Below are 18,712 nucleotides of genomic sequence, written 5' to 3'. Positions count from 1 at the left end.
TAAGGAAAAAAAACTCCCAGCGAAGATAGAATCTGAGAACATGCTGTCACTTCCTCCTTCTGATGTAGCACTCGGACCTGTAATAATTTTCTGACAGTGGTTGCACCACTGGTGTTTGCTGGAAGGCCAACCCTCACCCAGCCACACACGACGTCAGCTAGTAACTGTCATTATACAATTGCTGTGGTGAATGGAAAAAACGTTGCGTGAGCCGTGGTAAGAAAATACCATAATCGCCGTTAAATACAAGCAAATGCAACTGGCGTCCTGTCACATCTGGCGTTAATTCTTTATGTGGATGGGAGGGAGATGTTATACGGCCAGTGCTCTTGTATCAGGTGACACCACAGTCGCCCTAATTTCTCCTTTGGGTGTGTGTGTGTTGCCTTTTGTGATGGGCGTTCTGAGCATCACAAGTGTTTCTTCTGTGAAACGCGCATTTTTGTGGTGCTCAACAAATAATTTCCTAGTGTGTCTCTGAGCCAAAAAGACACATTTTAAAAAATAAGTAAAGTACTTATACTTTTCAAATATATACATTTTACAGATTTTACATTCATTTTGACATTTTAAAACTTGACTTTCTTCCCCCTCTTTCGGCGGTTCCTTAAGTTAATTTGGATATGCAGAAGATAATAAATTTAACTTGCTCATTTAGTTATCTTCTTTATTTATATACTCTCACATAGCTGCAGGTTATTACAATAATCCTGCCAGTGTTTTTATCTGTTTACAACTTATCTGTAAATATTCAATAAACCATTTCCATTCTTTTATTAAAAAAAGGTTTGTTCCCTTGATTTCTTATTCTTCCGGAAAGTTTCGCCATTTCTGCATATTCCATAGGTTTTTGTATCCATTCTTCCTTTGCTGGGACGACTTCTTTCCATTTTGGGGCAAGTAACATTCTTGCTGCTGTAGTCGCGCACATTAATAAATTTCTATACAATTTAGGTAGTTCTATCCCTATAATTCACAGAAGAAAGGCTTCTGGGTTCTCCCCCCCCCCCCACGTTATTTTAAACATCCTTTTCATTTCATTATATATCATTTCCCAGTAAAAAAGACACATTTTTTAACATGAGCCCCATCCCTTCCTTCTGCAGTCCAGGCACCCACACCTTGCAACCCACCAATCTGAATGCAGCCACTCAGCACCCATGTGCAACAGCCCACCAGTGTGGTGCTGGCGATGTCCTAATAATAATATTGGAAGATGGATGGCGGCTAACAGATTGGGGTTGAATCCTGACAAGACAGAAGTACTGTTTTTGGGAGACAGGGGGCGGGCGGGTGTGGGGGATTCCCTGGTCCTGAATGGGGTAACTGTGCCCCTGAAGGACCAGGTGCGCAGCCTGGGAGTCATTTTGGACTCACAGCTGTCCATGGAGGCGCAGGTTAATTCTGTGTCCAGGACAGCTGTTTACCAGCTCCATCTGGTACGCAGGCTGACACCCTACCTGCCCGCGGACTGTCTCGCCAGAGTGGTGCATGCTCTAATTATCTCCCGCTTGGACTACTGCAACGCGCTCTACGTGGGGCTACCTTTGAAGGTGACCCGGAAACTGCAATTAATCCAGAATGCGGCAGCTATACTGGTGACTGGGAGTGGCCGCCGGGACCATATAACACCGGTCCTGAGAGATCTGCATTGGCTCCCAGTACGTTTCCGAGCACAATTCAAAGTGTTGGTGCTGACCTTTAAAGCCCTAAACAGCCTCGGTCCTGTATACCTGAAGGAGCGTCTCCACCCCCATCGTTCAGCCCGGACACTGAGGTCCAGCTCTGAGGGCCTTCTGGCGGTTCCCTCACTGCGAGAAGTGAGGTTACAGGGAACCAGACAGAGGGCCTTCTTAGTAGTGGCGCCCGCTCTGTGGAACACCCTCCCTTCAGATGTGAAGGAAATAAGCAGCTATCCTATCTTTAAAAGACACCTGAAGGCAGCCCTGTTCAGGGAAGTTTTTAATATTTAATGCTGTACTGTTTTTAACATTTGATTGGGAGCCGCCCAGAGTGGCTGGGGAAAGTCAGCCAGATGGGTGGAGTATAAATAATACATTATTATTATTATTATTATTATTATTATTATTATTATTATTATTATCCTTGCTTGGCAGGTGGTCTATTTCACTGCACTCTTCCCCTACGTGGTTCTCATCTTGCTGCTCTTGCATGGCGTGACGTTGCCCGGTGCGCTTGACGGCATCATCTACTACCTGAAACCGGACTGGACCAAGCTTGCTGTCGCTCAGGTAAGAACTGGGATGGCACATTCACCGAGAGAGGGGACGTGGAAGGTTTCCAACAGGGAAGCAGCTGGGAAAACGGAGGCCATAGCCTATATCTGTTTGCAGGGAGGCAGGCCTTTGCATCTAACTGCGCCTTTGCCCTCTGGCCAGGCCAGGCCTGGTCATGCAAACAAGCGTTCTGCCCCCCACTCGGTGGGGTTTATACCACGGCTGTTCCCCTCACCCCAGGTATGGATTGATGCTGGTACCCAGATCTTCTTCTCATATGCTATCGGGCTGGGAGCCCTGACCGCACTTGGCAGCTACAACCGCTTCCACAACAACTGCTACAGGTGAGGCCCCACACCGCATACGGGTAGTCTTTTAAAAAGAGATCTGCATGGCTTTCAGTCCCCAAGTGTGGAATCTGCTGGCTTTGTCTGAATCCTGATGGAGACGCTGCTTTTATCTAAACAAGAGTTTGTTTCTAGCCCTTGTGGTCTTGAATAAAAGCCTTGAAAATGCTACTAGGACTTCTTCAAATAGTGGCATCTATATCCCGCACCCACTAGGTCCTCACCTCTCTCCTTGTCCCCAACCACACCCCATTCCGCAACCCGCATGTCATCTTCCAACACGTTTATAGCTTCCCCTTTTCTGTGTTTTGCTATTCTGCACAAGTACAGAATTTGGTGCAGTACAGAGAATTCAGAAGCCTGACCATCTCCTTTCCCTCTATCCCTCCTCTTTAAAAGCAAGTTTACAGCTAAGGCGACAAATACAGGGCTGAAATTGTGTGGGCAGTGCTTGGTGAAACATCAGAAACCGTGTGTGTGTGTGCGCGTGCGCACGCATGTATGCTCACAGTGTGTACAGTATCATTTTTATGACTTGCAGAAGATGAATGAATTATGCAAGACAAAAATGTCTGCAAATATGCTTGATTTGATCATTTATGTTGGTCACAGAATTCAGCTTTTTTGGTGCAGATTTTAGGTTGCGTTTAGCATAGAAGTCTGGATTGCTGTTTGTTTGTTCTTTAAGTGCAGAGTATGCACAGATATGCATATTTCCTTCCATGAAACTTCTCTGTTTTCTCTATGTTGTGCGAACCCATGGGCTAGACGCCACCCTCACCCTTGTCATCAGTATTATTAATTTATATACTACTTATGTGCCAAAATGTCTTCTAAGCAGCTTGCAACTTTAATACATAGTGAAAATACTAAAAAAACGATTCCATTAAAATCACTAGTTCAGCTCAGGGGAGAGCTTGCCTGAACAGGAACCGGTGGAATACCAACACTGATAGGGCCCCTCACATTTCAGCAGGGAGGGCATTCTGCAGCACTGATGCCACAAGTGAAAAAGCCTCCCTCCCTCTGTGTTACCACAAGCTGATAATCATCAGGCCACGATAAAACTGGTCATGTTCCATTTTGCAAATCGTAGTACCAGGTGCCAGAGGGCAATATGGTTTTTCATGTCATGTGTGGTCTGCTAGTTACCTCCAGGGTTGCCAACAATTAATTTGCTGCTGAAAGCTACACACACACACACACACACACACACACACACACGTAAAACCCTGGCAGCTGCCAGGAAGCAGGAAATGGCAGGAAACAAACCATCGAGCCGCTGTTTGCATGTGTCCCTCAAGATCAAACAGGTTGCCAATTCCTGCTCTATGACATCTTCCGCACTCATACAAATTCGGAAATCTGGATAAAATAAGGAAATTAATAAATTTAAATGGAGACACAATTTGTCTCGAATACAACATTCGAGGGAGTGTGTGGAGTTGGGGAGTTAATATGGGACTGGGGTGTGGCAAAAGCTTCTACCCCACATACCTTGAAGCCTTTGGTGCACCACCACTGTCCTAAGATGCCCTTTATGCAGAGGGTTGGACTAGATGACCCTCTGGGGTCCCTTAGAGCTCTACAATTCTATTATTCTAACTTCATGGTGACAGCAGCAAGAGGTTAGCACAGTGCAGCTGAGCTTCAGGAGGGAGTTTCCTTCCAGCAGAAGACTGGATAGTGCCTATACTGTGCACTGCTTAATGCAACTGCTTGCTGCCATCTGCAATGCAAAATCTTACCCATGCTGGGGGGGGGGACCTTCTCCCCCTCCAAAAAAGGAACCCTTTACCATCTAATGCTAGCCAACTCTGGTTTAATTTGAACCCCTCAACCTATCCTTAGTGGTGAGATTGAGTCCTAGAACATGTGATAAGAGTACACTGGAACATGTGCAGAGTGTCTTTCTGTCATTGCAGGGGGCAACTGGGTTTATTAGAGGGAAGGAAGGGTGATTTCCAGGCAGGCTGGTGCCCTGGGCACCTCTAACATGGTACAGGCATTATAACCTCTTATAAGGGAGGGGAACCGAGAGGGCACTGGGCACCCATTGGGTCCGAGTGGAGGGTGGGCTTGTGGCTATTGACTTGCCTGATCCTCCCTACAGGGACGCCTACGTCTTGGCCGTGATCAACAGCTCAACCAGCTTCTTTGCTGGCTTTGTGGTGTTTTCCGTCCTGGGCTTCATGGCATCGGAGCAGGGCGTGGACATCTCCCAGGTGGCAGAGTCAGGTGAGCGCCAGCCGTGGGGATTTCCTCCGATTCCCACCTCATCAGCCCCTTTCCCCCTTTCCCTATGAAAAGGTGCGGCGCATGGGTGCAAAATAGCTGGGAGGCAGAGCACAACGCCTACCTGGTACAGTGGTACCTCGCAAGACGAACGCCTCGCAAGACGGAAAACCCGCTAGACGAAAGGGTTTTCCGTTTTGGAGGCGCTTCGCAAAACGAATTTCCCTATGGGCTTGCTTCGCAAGACGACAGCCCATAGGGAAATCTCCGGGACAGCGGGGAAGCGCAGCGCGTCTTCCCCGCTGTCCTCGGACCTCCTCCGAAGGCTGGCGGCGGGGCGGGGACAGCTCCTCCCGCCGCCGCCGGGCTTCGGGACGATGCCCCAATGCCAGGTGGCGGGCGGGAACGCCTCCCCCCGCCCCCCGCCATCGGGACCATGCCCCGATGCTGGGTGGCGGGGACGGGGCGGGGCATGGTCACCGCCGCCAGCGTTTAAAAGCACTCTGGGGAAAGCAGCAAAGCGCGCTGCTTTCCCCGAGCATCGGGGAGTCCGGCGGGGGTCCTTGGGATTCCCTCACCGCCGCCCACCTTTAAAAGCACTCCGGGGAAAGCAGCAAAGCGTGGCGCGCTTTGTTGCTTTCCCCGGAGTGCTTTTAAACGCAGGCGGCTGGGAGGGAATCCCTTGGACCCTCGCCGGACTTCAAAAGAGCTGCGGGAAGTCCGGGGGGTCCAAGGGATTCCCTCCCCGCCGCCCACCTTTAAAAGCACTCCGGGGAAAGCAGCAAAGCGTGGCGCGCTTTGTTGCTTTCCCCGGAGTGCTTTTAAACGCGGGCGGCTGGGAGGGAATCCCTTGGACCCTCGCCGGACTTCAAAAGAGCTGCAGGAAGTCTGGGGGGGTCCAAGGGATTCCCTCACCGCCGCCCACCTTTAAAAGCACTCCGGGGAAAGCAGCAAAGCGCGGCGCGCTTTGTTGCTTTCCCCGGAGTGCTTTTAAACGCGGGCGGCTGGGATGGAATCCCTTGGACCCTCACCGGACTTCAAAAGAGCTTCGGGAAGTCCGGCGGGGGTCCAAGGGATTCCCTCACCGCCGCCCACCTTTAGAAGCGCTCAGGGAAAGCAGCGCGCTTCGCTGCTTTCCCCAGAGTCCTTTTAAACGCAGGCGGCAGTGAGGGAATCCCTTGGACCCCCTCCGGACTTCCCGCAGCTCTTTTGAAGTCCGGTGGGGGGAGAAGGGCTTTTCTTCCTACCGCCAGCCTTCAGAACAGCCTTCTGAAGGCTGGCGGTGGGAAGAAAAGCCCTTGTCCCCCCCACCCAGCCTTCAGAAGAGGTCGGGGGACAGACTGTCCCCGGACCTGGTCTGAAGGCGGTTTCCCTAGGAACGCATTAATTGATTTTCAATGCATTCCTATGGGAAACTGTGCTTTGCAAGACGAAAAACTCGCAAGAAGAAAAAACTCGTGGAACGAATTAATTTCGTCTTGCGAGGCACCACTGTACCTCCAGGTAGCGCCAGGAAATAGCTCTTGCCTGAAGCCCTGGGGAGCGACTGCCAGCCAGCGTAGACAGCACTGAACTAGATGGAGCTTTGGTCTGATTTAGAAGAAGGCAGCTCCCCTGTGTCCCTCAAGGCTCAATGGCATCTCCATTTAAAAGAACCTCAAGCAGCAACGCAGAACTTTGACTAGACCACGGAGAACTGCAGCCAATCAGAATGGGAAGAACAGGACCAGCCGGGCCAATGGTGTGTTCTCGCATGCTAAGCTTAGGTAACTTCTTAGAATTTTGGGAGAATGTAAGAAGAGCCTGTTCCATCTGGCCAATGGCCCACCTTCATGCAGCGTCCTATGAGAAGCCTGCAAGCTGGACCTGAGCACAGCATCACCCTGCTCACCTGTGCTTCCCAGTAACAGGTATTCAGAGGCATAATGCCTGTGGCAGTGGAGGTAGAACAGAGCCACAGGTGCGGCTAGTAGACATGGGTAGCCTCGTCCTCCCTGAATCCGTTCAATCCCCAAGCTGGTGGCTATCGCTTCAGCCGGCACCCCTCTTAACTCACATTGTCTCTTGCAGGTCCAGGCCTGGCCTTCATTGCCTACCCCAAAGCTGTGACGCTCATGCCACTCTCCCCTCTCTGGGCGACACTTTTTTTCTTCATGCTTCTGGTCCTGGGGCTGGACAGCCAGGTAAGCCACTCATGGGGAGTGTGTTTTTATTGAGCAGAACACGTTGCGGGGGGAGGCACAGATGTAGAAATTGTGTAGAGCAGCGGTCCTCAACCTGTGGGTCCCCAGATGTTGTTGGACTACAACTCCCATCATCCCTGAGCTCTGGCCTTGCTAGCTAGGGGTGATGGGAGTTGTAGTCCAACGACACCTGGGGACCCACAGGTTGTGAAAGACTGGCGTAGAGGGAAAGCGGCTTCTTTTACTTGCAGAAATCAGTGGGCGGCGTTTGTGCTATGGTTTGCTAACACAGCCGCAGACGGGAAGGTGCTGCTGTTGGACGCATGGGAGGAGGAGGTGTTTAAGAAGTTGGCAGCTGGGAGGAAGGAAAGGAGGGAGGGAGGGCATGCCACCCGAAGCAAGGATGATAGGGAGCAGCTTACAATGGCATGATGGAAATGGGAGCATAATTCTGTGCCCACAGAGCACGTAAAGAGGAAGACAAGAGACTGAACCAGCACTCGCCAGTTCACCTGAATGCAAATGGAACTCATGTGTTTGCACTACTGAGGGGGCACAGGGCGTGTGCAGAGTGCAAAGCAGGGACAGAGAGAGTCCCAGGGGCCAGGTTGAGAGGCCTGGGGGGTCACATCTGGACCTCAGTCCTGAGGTTCCACACCTCTGTGTTAAGCAGAGCGTAGACCAGCACCTCGTGCCAAGTTTACCTCTCTCTCATATGTTATTTCATCCTGCCAGTTTGTGGGAGTGGAGGGTTTCATCACTGGCATCCTAGACCTGTTTCCGCAGCCAGCAGCAGGCTCGCCACGCAGAGAGATTACCGCTGCGATTTGCTGCCTTGTCTGCTGTATCATTGACCTCTCCATGGTGACTCAGGTGAGGCCGATGTGTGGGAGAAACCCTTTCTATACGAAACGTGAGTGCTACATGGGCTTGCCTGGGAGGGGCTGGCTAGGGCAGAGCTTATTTTCTGGGTAGGCCACCAGAAGCTCCTGGGCACAGTCCAAACTCCTGGGTAATAAGAATTACTCGGAAGGTGCAATCAGTTAAAAATGCCTCTCCACGCCACCAGCACCCATGGCTTCATGAGCCATAGCCTCCCTATGTCTTCCCAAAGAGAAAAGCCATCACACTGCATGCAAGAGATGCTCCGGCTGGGATTCCAGCCAACCTTCAGGCCACAGTGTTTCTCAAACATGGGTCTCCCATTGTTGTTGGACTATGACTCCCATCATCCCTGACCACTGGTTCTGCTAGCTAGAGATGATGGGAGTTGTAGTCCAACAATGGGAGACCCATGTTTGAGAATTACTGTTCCAGGGGAGGGGAATTCCATTGACATGGGGTAACTACCGCGTTGTCACCTTCCCCATGTCCCCTCACAATCCTTAGGATCAACTTGTCGAAAGAAGTATCCGTGAACCAGGTTCCAGCCATTAATGGTTAGGACCATTTCAGTTCCTTGGCAAGTCCCATCCTGAATGACCGGAGCTGGAAGCTCAAGGCTTGCCCATTTGGCTGTGCTTGGGACATGCTGTTTGCAGAGAGGGTCTCTCTGCGTGCGTGACGTGTCTCTGTGTGATACACTGTCCACACAAGTCCCCGTGGCCCTGTCTCCATAGCCCCACTCCTCATCATGGCTGGCGTTTCTCTACTTGGAATAATAATAAGCAACACGGATAATGCGCGTATTCGGTAATCGGTTCTTTTCCTGTGCCATGTGACCCTAGGGCGGCATGTACGTCTTTCAGCTGTTTGACAATTATTCGGCCAGCGGGATCACCCTTCTGTGGCAGGCCTTCTGGGAGTGTGTGGTGATTGCCTGGGTCTATGGTAAGTGGCAAGGGAGACACAGGGGCAAGGAGATTTCAGGAAAAGCAAACACTTTCCCTCCCTGCACAGTCCTCTGCTTGACTCTTGCTTTGGCTCCCCCCCCCCCCCCCCCACGCAAGGCTGCCGGAGATCTGAGCGCTGTGAACGGGGCCCTTTTCAGGTGTTGGTGCGGGAGGGGACGGCCTGGCTCGAGGCCCAAAACTGATTCGCTCTTCCGCGCAGGAGCTGACCGCTTCATGGACGATGTTGCCCGTATGATTGGCTACCGACCGCTGCCCTACATGAAGTGGTGCTGGTCTCTCATCACCCCAGTGGTGTGTGTGGTGAGTTGAAAGCAGTGGGGCAGAAGGTCCTGTATACCTGAAGGAGCGTTTCCACCCCCATCGTTCTGCCGAGACATTGAGGTCCACCTCCGAGGGCCTTCTGGCAGTTCCCTCGCTGCAAGAAGTTACAGGAAACCAGGCAGAAGGCCTTCTTGGTAGTGGCGCCCGCCCTGTGGAATGCCCTCCCACCAGATGTCAAAGAGAAATGCAACTACCAGACTTTTAGAAGACATCCGAAGGCAGCCCTGTTTAAGGAAGCTTTTAATGTTTAATAGGTTATTGTATTTTAGCGTTATGTTGGAAGCTGCCCAGGGTGGCTGGGGAAACCCAGCCAGATGGGCGGGGTAATAATAATAATAATAATAATAATAATAATAATAATAATGGGAGAAGGGCCCCCTTGCAAACATGGGCTAACTCAGCCTGGCTTTTGACACAATTGTTTTGACTCGTTGCCGGAATATTTGACTGCTGCGACTATATTTGAGCGGCCCCGTACTGGTGTATGCATGGTGCTGATGGTGTTTTTAGATTACCTCATTCCCAGCCGAAAGAAACTTGTCATTTGCCTACATTTAAATAGTACAGCAGATGCTAAGGAACACTGGTTGTTACTGCCTCTCCCCTGCACTGTGCAAAATATCTGTCCGACTTTACTCAAATGTGATGGCGCTTCTTCTTCATGCTGGATTTGTCTAACCTGTTACAGGGCAGGACTGCAGGGTTATCCCATTCTCCGTAGTTAGAATTATACAAGGGTCATTTAGTGCACCCCCTGCAATGCAGGAATCTCAACTAAAGCATCTTTGACAGATCTCCTAGGAGATCTCCTCAGTCTTGTAGCCAGGTGTATTGATATTTGAGAAGGTGTGAATGAATGAATTTTATTACTACGGTCACAGACCAGTTCCGGCTCACTTACAATGTCAAAAAAATCATAAAACACAACAGGAATACATTGAATTGCAATTGAGTATAACAGAGACAATTCAGATATACTGGCAGTTAAAAATATATATTAAATCTTGATCACTAAAATATAACCTAAAATTGTCATTTAAAACCTTAATCATTTTGGTAGTACAGCTTGTTCCCTAAGTTTTATGGCAGTCGCACAGAATTTGGCCACCCTTAGCGTGATCTCTAGATCCTTATCCTCTACCAGGAGTTTTAGACACTGAAGTTTGGACCCATTTGGAGATTTTTGTATAGCAGGAGTGATAAATACCGAGCGTATATCCCCGTAGAAACAGCAGCATCAAGACCTGAGAGACAGTTTCTACCTCCATCAAGCCGCAGGGGCAGACTCGTTCCACTTATGGTTTACCCTCAAATCTGCCCTGCAATAAGGCAGATGGCAGCACATTTTGAGAAGGTGTTTTGTTGAGCACAAGAGAACCAGGACTGGATTTTGGCTGCTACCTCTATTCCCCCTACCCAAGGCTAAAAATAATAATTATCATCTCTGGTATCTCCTCCCTCCTTCATCACTAGGGCATCTTCCTGTTCCATGTGGTGAACTATCAACCACTGACTTACAACAAGACCTACATCTACCCATGGTGGGGTGAGGCTATTGGCTGGGCTCTGGCCCTTTCCTCCATGCTCTGCATCCCCTGCACGGTCGCTTACAAGCTTCTGCGAAGCAAGGGCTCCTTCCAACAGGTGAGTAATCAGCCTCTCGTCTCTGGCCAGTCCCAGCCCGTTAGGATGGAGTTGCCAAGCACCTTGCTCTGCTGGCAAGCTGAGCCTGCCAAGTGTCCCATCAGGGCTTCCTGGTGATGGTGCAGTTTGCTGTAGACCCGTCTAGGTGTTGCTATGAGGCTGCAGTAGTGTCCTCACAACCACACGCCATACATTTACAGCACCGTGACAGTCATGGCTTTCCCCACAAAGAATCGTGGGAACTGTAGTTTAAGGGTACCAGCAGCTGTTGATCTGTGAAAAACTACAGTTCCCATGATTCTTTGTGGGGGAGTCATGCGGTTTAGGAGTGCTTTAAGTGTACGGTGTGGGTGCTTATTCCAGCATAGTTATCTTCCCCTTGTTGCAGCTTGCAATCATTCAGTGTGACCTTAAGGTAAAGGTAAAGGGACCCCTGACCATTAGGTCCAGTCATGTCCGACTCTGGGGTTGCGGTGCTCATCTCGCTTTATTGGCCGAGGGAGCCGGTGTACAGCTTCCAGGTCATGTGGCCAGCATGACTAAGCCGCTTCTGGCGAACCAGAGCAGCGCACGGAAACGCCGTTTACCTTCCCGCCGGAGCGTTACCTATTTATCTATTTGCACTTTGAGGTGCTTTCGAACTGCTAGGTTGGCAGGAGCAGGGACCAAGCAACAGGAGCTCACCCCGTCGCGGGGTTTCGAACTGTCGACCTTCTGATCGTCAAGTCCTAGGCTCTGTGGTTTAACCCACAGCGCCACCCGCGTCCCAGGCAGTGTGACCTTAGAGATGCTCTAAGGAATTTGCACAGCACAGACTTGACTCCAAGCTGGATGCCTCTGTTGATGAAGGTGGCTGTGAGAGGGGCCGGCCCTCTTGTTTTACAGATGAGACATGCAAGCCTCCTCTGCACACTGTGTAGCCAGCTGTCGGGCGCAGCCATGATTGCTACACTCAATTGCAGGCTGCTAGCCAGCCATACTTCTAGACCTGGGGAGGAGAATGGCTTTTTGGAGCTGCCTAGCATCCGTATGATGTAATCTCCAGTCACCCAAATAAAAGCTCAGAAGCGGTTTCTGCGGTTGCTAAAGCAGCTGTTATATATACAGTACTTCCCTCTTTCCGGCCAAGCAGCTTGCGGTGGTGTTAAGGCTTTAAAAGCGCAGGGAAGATGCAAGCATAGATTTGGGGAGGCAGGTGCCAAATGGGCTTCTGGGCTTATTAGAGATCCTGTTCCAAGGTTCTCAAGGATCTGGGGTTTTCCATGCCTCAGCTTCAGTGCCATTCTCCACAGTGAAAGATTTGAGGGAGGCTTTTCTGCCACTGAAGCAGGAGGAACTTCCACTTCTCTCAACACTCTCACACCACTGGCAAAGCTGTTCACACTCCCAAGCAGACAATCTAGGGCCCATCCCGCTGGTAGGAAGGAGGCCTCTGTAACAGGCTTTTTAATTTTGTGGCTCCCCATGTTTGGAACCCCCTCCCTACAGATGCCCGCTTGGCTCACTCTCTGCCACTTTTTAGGAAAGGTGTACACACCTTCCCATTTGAGTCCAACGCAGGTGGTGCTGTGGTCTAAACCACAGAGCCTAGGGCATGCCGATCAGAAGGTCAGCGGTTCGAATCCCCGCAATGGGGTGAGCTCCCGTTGCTCGGTCCATGCTCCTGCCAACGCAGTAGTTCAAAAGCACACTAAAGTGGAAGTAGGTAAACAGGTACCGCTCTGGCGGGAAGGTAAATGGCGTTTCCATGCGTTGCTCTGGTTCGCCAGAAGCGGCTTAGTCATGCTGGCCACATGACCCGGAAGCTGTACGCCGGCTCCCTCGGCCAGTAAAGTGAGATGAGCGCCACAACCCCAGAGTCGTCCGCGACTGGACCTAATGGTCAGGGGTACCTTTACCTTTGAGTCCTCAGAAGGGCTGTGTGTTGATTGATTTGCACGTTGAAGAGATTTCTAATCTAGGCCATCCTTCAGCCATTGAGGACAGCAAAAAGCTAAGTATAAAAAATTACATGAAAACGTTAAAAAGCACAGGACGAAATCACGACAGGTGCAATAAAACTCAGCAGAGTGGCAAAGCCAAAAACTATTGTTAAAACCAGTTTGCCCTCCATGCTGAAAATGCCTGGACAGATTGTTTTTATTTTTTTTAAAAAAAGTCTTCACGTGCCACCAGATTGATGCTGGTTGGTTGGCTTTGGTGTGCCATTCATTTGGCCTTGGTTGCTGGTTTTAATGTACGCTAGGGCAGGGCCGTAGCTAGGGACTGGCTAGGTGGGCCCCCGGCAGGGGATGGTACGCGTGCACAAAATTGGCTAAAAATATGTCCATAAATATAAATATTGATTATTGTCTCATAATAAATGGTTTTCAATAGAGGGTGAATTAAATGGGTGGAGGAAGGTGGGTAGGAGGAGAGGCAAAAAGAAGAGCTAATTTGTCTGTGGCTGAGGGGGGCGCACGGGTGGCGCTGTGGGTTAAACTACAGAGCCTAGGACTTGCTGATCAGAAGGCTGGCGGTTTGAATCCCTGTGAATCCCACGACTGGACCTAATGGTCAGGGGTACCTTTACCTGGGGGGGGGGGCGCAATCTGGACGGTTCTGCCAGGGACGCAAGATCACCTAGCTACGGTTCTGTGCTAGGGCAACATTTTAGGCTTTTCCTTTAAAGTCCCTCCGTTGTACTGATGGCTAACGGATGTAAGGGCCCTGACTGTGCTAGTTTTTAAGCGAGGTGGAAAAAATGCTCTATGTAAATAAACAGTGAACAAACGGATGTGCTTGTGCCTTGAGTTGCTCATTGACTCCCCTGCCTCGTTTCTCCCCTAGCGCTGGCAATTGCTGACCACCCCAGTCTGGGGCCACCACCACCTGGAATACATGACACCCGAAGCGGAGACAAAACTGCTGCCACCGCCAGACAGTCTCACTGCAGCCCCCCTGGAGAAGGCCACGCTTTTTGAGACTGTGATTTGATTTTCTTGTACCCTCTTCCTCTAGCAATAACACCGGGCACCAAGGTCAGCTGTTTGGGGGTAGCGGGGAAGGTTGGCAGTATTGGAGACTCAGCCCTTCGCATAGTCAGGAGGCTCCCAGTGCGAGAAGTCAATAAAGACCCCTGGTGGCTGGTGGCAGTGGCTGCCGCAAGCTTTTCTCCGCTTTGTCGGCGGCCTCACTTGCCACCTTCCACCAGGGCCCTAGACGTGACTCTGCTGCAGTGGGGCTTGGGGGCGGGGGCTAATCCTGGCTCCCATGTGCGGTGGCCGACCGCAGATCTGTGAAGTCAATGAATGCCACAGGTCTTTGGGATGGGGCATTGCATTCTAGGTCAAATGGCATGCGGCCACTCCAGATGGGAGCTGAGCTTGGCTCTCGTTCAAAAGCACTCCTATCCCCCACCCCCTTAAAATGCATCGGGGGGGGGGCCATTGGGGCAAGCGGTGCATGGCGGTGTGGCTGGGCTGGTGTGGGTCCTTCAGCCAATGCCTGACTCGGCCAACTGCTGGCACCGTACCTGCCTGCTTGCAATTTGGCTGTGTACTTAGGCAGCCATCTTCATACCACTAATGGGAAAGCTGTGAAATCAGGTTGGCTTGGTCTGACATCGGTAAGACGGAGGTGCTGCTAGCAGCAGGGGACAAGGGCTCCATGCACACACATACCCATCCCAGCACATGCAGACTTCCACATTTCCTCCACATGGCGCAAAGGCTAACCTCCTCTCCTCCAAGATCACCTCGTCCAATAGTTTCAGTATTAGCATTCAAACCTCAGGCAAGGAGGGCATTCACTTCCTCGTACCAGATAGGCTGGGCTGCCCCATTCCCAACCATCAGAGCAACTGGGACCGGCTCCATCCCAGCTTTCATTACTATCCCCAGTACAGTGACCCAGTACAGCTCCACTAGGTCTCTTCCCCCAAACCCACCCAGCACTGCTGGACTCTAAACCTTCTGTGGGGTGCTTTTAATCCTCGGGGGCAAGTGCTGTTTGCCCACTCTTTCCACCCATCATATATCCCAATCCTCCGCCTGATCTTACCTGGTTAAGGTATACTAATGGCATCCTGTTTCTCAGGTTCTAATCCTTCCCCGACTCTGCAAGAGAAAGCAGAAAAAGACCATCACATTTCCAGTACTCTGTGTGGCCTATTCTCTTTTGTACCTTATTCCCCAATCCACCTGCCACAAATCATGTCCCTTCCCACAATTTTGGTTGCACTTATGCGATCTTGATCATGTAGCAGTTGCCTTTTAATATATCCCAGGTAGCATTTCTTGCCCCTGCCATTATAAATGTACCTTATACACTCTGCTGCCTTCCCCACACATTACTCTGTGGGGGAAAGATGTCTGCCATCCATTTTTTTGGCCTTTACCAGTGGATTCTTGGTAGGCTGTGACTGAGGCCACTCCAGCTGGAATTGGAGGACAGAACTCCTGAAACTTTCTCTCACTGGAGAGGGAAAAGGAACCTCCCCAAATTAATAAGAGAGGGGGGAACGGGAGTGCCAGGGAAATGGAGTGTGTGGGTGTTGTCTTGAACAAGCAGATCACCAGCTGTCCTGCTCCCCCTTCACAAACAAACATGGAGAAAACTCTTAGGGAATAGCACATCACTCACACAGAGAGAGACATACACACCTTAATAGAGTTGGCAGCTTTATTTCTGTAGCCTGACAAGCATAAATTCAAAAGATGCAGCCTGGAGGTGTCACAATGGAAACCACCACGATGATAAATTCTAGAGGGGTGCTAGTCTGTTGCAGGGGGAAAAACCACAAGACAAAAACCAGCAAAGAGTCTGGTAGCACCTCAAAGTCCAGCACATTTATTAAGGCCATGAAAAAGCTCATAATCAAAACACTGTAGATTTGTTTTGTCTTAAAGCTATCACGACTTTTAGGCCGCTTCCACATGACCCGGGCATTCGTCTTGATTTGTTTGCAGGGAGCTAAGAGCAAGTGTTATCCCTCCACATTTTCTATTGCATTTCCCCCGTCACTTTCCTTACTGCAAAAAGTCCGGTCTCTTGGAGAAGTGTGCAAGACCTCCCAATCAAACGTAACCGCACAACATGCATTTGCCGGTATGTGATTGAATCCCTCCTGAAAACAGAGGCAGGCTGGAAGCGTCCATAGTTGTTCATGATGAGAAAGGCTACACCGGCTGAATTTATCCCTGCCATACAGCTGCTGCAGCAATCCTGCTGCTGCTTCCTGCCCAGGTGTGCTCAGCCCCTTCTCCACCCCACTCCACCTCCCCATTGTAGCGCCCAGCCATGCTGCTGCCCCTCCCCATTGTATGTATTTGTAATATATGAGTGTTTGTGCCAAATTGGGCTGAGCCCATTCTCCTCTGCACACCAAGCTGTAATCACTACCACCACCCCCATTGCTATCCTAATTCTCAGCTCCCTGTTTTTTTGGTTTGGTTTTTCCCCTCTCTCTCATTTTTGCAGTCACCTACCCAATTGCGGTACAGATCCAACCTCTGACAATAAATATGGGAGAGATTCTGCCTGTGTCGATTGCATCTTTGTCAAAGCTGCCTCGCCTCCGGTCAGTCCATTTGGGCAAGTGGGGCACTGCCCCCCACCAACCACGGTCTGCCACCCCTTGCCTGCCACCAGTCCAGGGGGTGGCGCTGTCCGCTTCCTTCCCCTCCTCAGTTGCCATGTTGCCCTTGTACGTCTCAGCAGGGAGGATGGGGTAAAAATTAGCATTCGTCGGCTCTCCCCACCGTTGGCTCTGGATCCACCTGCTCTTGGGGGTCCCTGCCTTCTGCCCCTCGAGTCCCAATGCAGCAGCAGCCACCACTGCTTCTGGTATGGCTGACTGACAATGGCGACAACGGGGTCCATCACTAACAGGACAGTGATGGCTATCCAATCTTATGGCAATTGCATACATGCGAAAAAACGGCGGGGGGGGGGGGTAAAGGGATTGGTGGGGTGGAGAAGCACATTAAAAATGGCAGGGTGATAACAAGAAACAGGTTGCCAGGTAGTACATGATTTGCATCCTGGGTCAGGTGTTGGAAAGCCAGGCAAAAGCAGGCCAGAAGAAAACTGACCAAGGTGAAAGAATTAAAAAGGAAGAAAATGATCTGAGTTGGGAAATTGAGACAGGAGTGAGGGATGACAGCCCAGAGTTATTGATATGAGTCAGAGTGCTGTGGTGACCTACTTAGGAAGGAAATCTCCCCCCCCCCCCCACCTGCAACTTTGGATTCTGGTGGCAGAAGTCCCGTCCCTTCTGTCAAATAGAGAGAACGTCCCTCTGGACAATTTTTTTTTAAAAAAATTATGATTATTCATGCTCATGATGGCACCAGAGCAGTTATACGCAATCCTGCTTCTGGTACTATTTGTTTATGCCAAGGTTTTGGGGGTAGACATAGGATCATAGAATCGCCATGTTGGGAGGGACCTTGAGGGTCATCTAGTCCAACCCCCTGCAGTGCAGGGGAATCTTTCACCCAACATGGGACTTGCACCCACGAACCTGAGATTAAGGGTCTCACGCTCAGCACCTATTGTTTTGTTTCCTATCAAGGCATGTCCTGCAAACTTCTGGTTGAAACCCTGTAACTTTTCACACCACAAATGCTTTAGGTTGGGTTTGCTTGGGGTTTTTTGGTCCCACATCTGTTGCTCTATTGTGCAAAAGTCCCTCTCCGGATGGCAATGATTGAATCACACTGCGGGAAGCATTGCAGAACAGCTGATGAAGCAGAATGATATGTTGGTGGTCCAGTATAATTCCACCACTAGTACAACTATTAGTGATGTATGGAAGTGAGAGCTGGACCATAAAGAAGGCCGATCGCCGAAGAATTGATGCTTTTGAATTATGGTGCTGGAGGAGACTCTTGAGAGTCTCATGGACCGCAAGAAGATCAAACCTATCCATTCTTAAGGAAATCAGCCCTGAGTGCTCACTGGAAGGACAGATCCTGAAGCTGAGGCTCCAATACTTTGGCCACCTCATGAGAAGAGAAGACTCCCTGGAAAAGACCCTGATGTTGGGAAAGATGGAGGGCACAAGGAGAAGGGGACGACAGAGGACGAGATGGTTGGATAGTGTTCTTGAAACTACCAACATGAGTTTGACCAAACCGTGGGAGGCAGTGGAAGACAGGAGTGCCTGGTGTGCTCTGGTCCATGGGGTCACGAAGAGTCAGACACAATTAAACGACTAAACAACAACAACAAGTACAACTATTATCACGTCAATGGCATTTTTGCGGAATTCACCCACACATATATCAAATAAGAGCAGGCAATGCTATGCAGTGCGTAGCCTTCAAAACATTGCTCTCACAGAGCACGAGCACAAGGTGGCAGCAGAAACGCTGCATTCAAGCCTGTAAAATATTATTACAATCCCTTCCTCGCCAGGCAAATGCATTGCTAGCTGAATTCTCCCAGCGGTGTATCTTGGCACATTGTATTGCCATGAATAGGAGAAGCAGCTGTAGCATCTTCTGCTCTTCTCTCTCTTTCTCAATCCCCTCTGTCTCGCTTGAGCACCACAACCATCTTTATGAAAGGATGGCAACACTGGAAGCTGCCTTACACTGTGCCAGCCCATTGATCCATCTAGCTTAGTATTGTCTACACTGGCTGGCAGCAGCTCTCCAGGGTTTCAGACAGGGGTCCCTCCCAGGCCTACCTGGAGATGAACTTGGGACCTTCTGCATACAAAGCAGGTGCTCTGCCACTGAGCTACAGCTCATAGGAAGCTGCCTACCACTGGCCCATCTAGCTTAGTATTGTCTACACTGGCTGGCAGCAGCTCTCCAGGGTTTCAGACAGGGGTCCCTCCCAGGCCTACCTGGAGATGAACTTGGGACCTTCTGCATACAAAGCAGGTGCTCTGCCACTGAGCT

At 50.5% G+C, this 18,712-nt stretch overlaps 1 protein-coding gene across 3 annotated transcripts in view; it reads left to right on the top strand.

The window, feature by feature from the left end:
- LOC114591918 (sodium- and chloride-dependent creatine transporter 1-like) overlaps positions 1–16,337 on the top strand; it is a 33,851-nt gene extending 17,514 nt beyond the window's left edge. For all 3 annotated transcript variants that reach the window (XM_028719662.2, XM_028719664.2, XM_028719661.2), the window contains exons 6-14: positions 2,118–2,252; positions 2,478–2,581; positions 4,698–4,822; positions 6,890–7,002; positions 7,738–7,875; positions 8,730–8,832; positions 9,055–9,155; positions 10,650–10,820; positions 13,650–16,337. In XM_028719662.2, the coding sequence (XP_028575495.1) occupies positions 2,118–2,252; positions 2,478–2,581; positions 4,698–4,822; positions 6,890–7,002; positions 7,738–7,875; positions 8,730–8,832; positions 9,055–9,155; positions 10,650–10,820; positions 13,650–13,796 (1,137 nt within the window). In that variant the 3' untranslated portion in view covers positions 13,797–16,337. The remainder of the gene's footprint in view (positions 1–2,117; positions 2,253–2,477; positions 2,582–4,697; positions 4,823–6,889; positions 7,003–7,737; positions 7,876–8,729; positions 8,833–9,054; positions 9,156–10,649; positions 10,821–13,649) is intronic.
- Positions 16,338–18,712: the final 2,375 nt, after the last annotated feature.

The sequence above is a fragment of the Podarcis muralis genome, chromosome 2 (assembly GCF_964188315.1).
Source record: "Podarcis muralis chromosome 2, rPodMur119.hap1.1, whole genome shotgun sequence".
NCBI classification, from domain to species: Eukaryota; Metazoa; Chordata; class Lepidosauria; order Squamata; family Lacertidae; genus Podarcis; species Podarcis muralis.
Note: the sequence above shows the minus strand (reverse complement) of the source record. Positions and strands in the feature narration are given on the sequence as shown.